General features: G+C 40.0%; 1 protein-coding gene across 1 annotated transcript; it reads left to right on the top strand.

The window, feature by feature from the left end:
- Positions 1 to 378: 378 nt before the first annotated feature.
- On the top strand, positions 379 to 1,152 carry LOC114690600 (sphingolipid delta(4)-desaturase DES1-like). Its single transcript, XM_037211180.1, has one exon. The coding sequence runs from the start codon at positions 400 to 402 to the stop codon at positions 1,150 to 1,152; it is 753 nt and encodes a 250-aa protein (XP_037067075.1). The 5' UTR covers positions 379 to 399.
- Positions 1,153 to 2,682: the final 1,530 nt, after the last annotated feature.

Consider the following 2,682-nt stretch of genomic DNA (forward strand, 5'->3'; position numbering starts at 1 on the left):
TAAAAGATCATGCTAGTGCTGGGCAGTGGTGGCACATGCCTTTAATCCCAGCATTTGGGAGGCAGAGGCAGGAGGATCTCTGTGAGTTCAAGGCCAGCCAAGGTTGTTACAGAGAGAAACCCTATCTCAAAAAACCACAAAAAAAAGAAAGAAAAAGAAAAAAGGAAAGATCATGCTAGCAAACTTGTCTCTTTCCCTTGGGTTCTGGAGATCAAAGTCAGGTCCTCACGCTTGCATAGCAAACACTTCACCAACTGAGCTCTCTCTCTCCAAGGCCTCATTATAATTTCTTAGGTGTGTTCATTGTAATTTTTTATAATTATAATTGTAGTTTTTCCACTTATGATTCTTATTGTATTTTCTTTTCTTACAGCAAAGTATCCAGAGATAAAATCCTTGATGAAACCTGACCCCAACCTCATCTGGATCATAACTCTGATGGTTCTCGTCAAGCTGGCTTCATTTTACTTAGTGAAAGACCTGGACTGGAAATGGGTCATATTTTGGGCCTTTGTCTTTGGTACCACCATTAACCACTCAATGACTCTGGGGATCCATGAGATTTCTCACAATTTCCCATTTGGCCACCACAGGGCGCTGTGGAACCGCTGGTTTGGAATATTTGCTAACCTTCCTATTGGGGTTCCATACTCGATTTCTTATAAAATGTACCACATGGATCATCATCGATACCTTGGAGCTGATGGCATTGATGTGGATGCTCCTTCTCACTTTGAAGGCTGGTTCTTCTGCACCACTTTCAGGAAGCTTATGTGGGTTGTTTTTCAGCCTTGGTTGATTTTTCTTCGACCTTATTTTGTCAACCCCAAACCAGCTACTTATCTGGAAACTATCAATAATGTGACCCAGATCACTTTTAACATTATAATTTACTATGTTTTTGGAATTAAATCTTTAGTCTACATGTTGACAGCCTCCCTGTTTGGCATGGGTTTGAACCCAATTGCTGGGCATTTTATAGCTGACCATTACATGTTCTTAAAGGGGCAAGACACCAACTCATATTATGGGCCTCTGAACTTTCTCATGTTCAATGGGGGCTACCATAATGAACATCATGACTTCCCTAGTATTCCTGGAAGCCGCCTTCCACAGGTAAGTGAAATTTTGATTTATTGTTTTAGTTTTTGATTATTATATGATCCAAATTAGTCTTCACTTGCTCATTTTTTTTTTGTTTGTTTGTTTTTCGAGACAGGGTTTCTCTGTGTAGCTTTGTGCCTTTCCTGGAACTCACTTGGTAGCCCAGGCTGGCCTCGAACTCACAGAGATCCGCCTGGCCTCTGCCTCCCAAGTGCTGGGATTAAAGGCGTGCGCCACCACCGCCTGGCTTTCACTTGCTCATTTTTAAAGAAAACTTGGTATATAGTATCAAACAAAAATTCACTTAAAAAATAAAGCATAATGTATATCCAATGTCTGACAACCTAATTTTACAAAAGTTCAGTCTCTTGGATTCTTATATTTGGCCATTAAAACTAGGATTCAGAAGTGTTACAAGATGTGCAAAACTTATTACTTGGTAAAATAACTCAATGCGTTATAAAAAGAAGACATGCAGTTGGAAGGAAAATTTGGCAGGGTCAGGCCTGGTAAGACTAGGGGATTGATATTATCAAATACGTGGCATACATGCATAAAATTCTCAAAGAATTAAATGAAAAACATACATCTTAACAAAAGCCCATCAGATCAGCATGATGAACGGATGTTCATTCTACAAAGGAATTTGATTTTTTAATTGAGTTTTTTACCAAGTAATAAATTTTGTACATTCTTCTAACACTTCTGAATCCTAATTGTGTGTGTGATCTGTAGACTGTCCTTATTCATGAAGAACTGCAGGGAGTCTGAAGGACCATGAGCAAAGGTGTTGCCCTTTGGCTGGTTCAGTATTTTGTCTGTCTGTCTGTCAGACCTCACCTGTCATCTTGAGGCCTCAGTGATACTCACGGTTCACCTTGCTGTTGTTTTTTCACTTTCAGGTGAGGAAAATAGCGGCAGAATACTACGACAAACTCCCCATCACGACTCCTGGGGGAAAGTCTTGTATGATTTTGTGATGGATGACACACTGAGTCCCTACGCCAGGGTGAAGAGGCTTCCAAAAGGAACGAGGTTCTGGAGTGAATATCACCAGAGCCAAAGAAAACCCTCTCCAAAGCTTTATTATTATAAATGATATGTGGCGATATCTCCCCACCCTGCCTCTCTCACTGGTAATTATCTTTAGGGCATCACACATGCGCAGCAAGAGCTCCGCCAATGAGCTCTGTCCCCAGCCTGATTTGGCCCTGCTTAAACTTGACCAGTGATGGTCAGAAGCTGTCTCGCTACAATTTAAAATCAATTTCTATGAGATCATGAATTCACTCTGGTTGCAGTCGGCCTGACTGTTACAGTGCTCACCTCCGCTTACAGGGCATTTGCTTATTGAATTATTATCATTCCTGGTGGTTGTCTTTATCTATGTCTATCACTTTGTATGCACATCATGAATTGCCTACCTTACGACAAGATTTTTACCATTAAATTTTACTTTAATAAAAAGCTAACCAATTGCACTATCAATCAAAATGCATTTACTGTTTTTTTTTTTTTAATTTCCCTGTCTTTTCTTTCTGTTAGATAGTTACACTAGTACTTGGGGAAACTTAACTA

Source organism: Peromyscus leucopus, chromosome 15, assembly GCF_004664715.2.
Source record: "Peromyscus leucopus breed LL Stock chromosome 15, UCI_PerLeu_2.1, whole genome shotgun sequence".
Classification (NCBI taxonomy): domain Eukaryota; kingdom Metazoa; phylum Chordata; class Mammalia; order Rodentia; family Cricetidae; genus Peromyscus; species Peromyscus leucopus.

Excerpts from the sequence above, each read along its gene's own strand:
- LOC114690600 (XM_037211180.1), top strand. The coding sequence starts at position 400 with ATGAAACCTGACCCCAACCTCATCTGGATCATAACTCTGATGGTTCTC.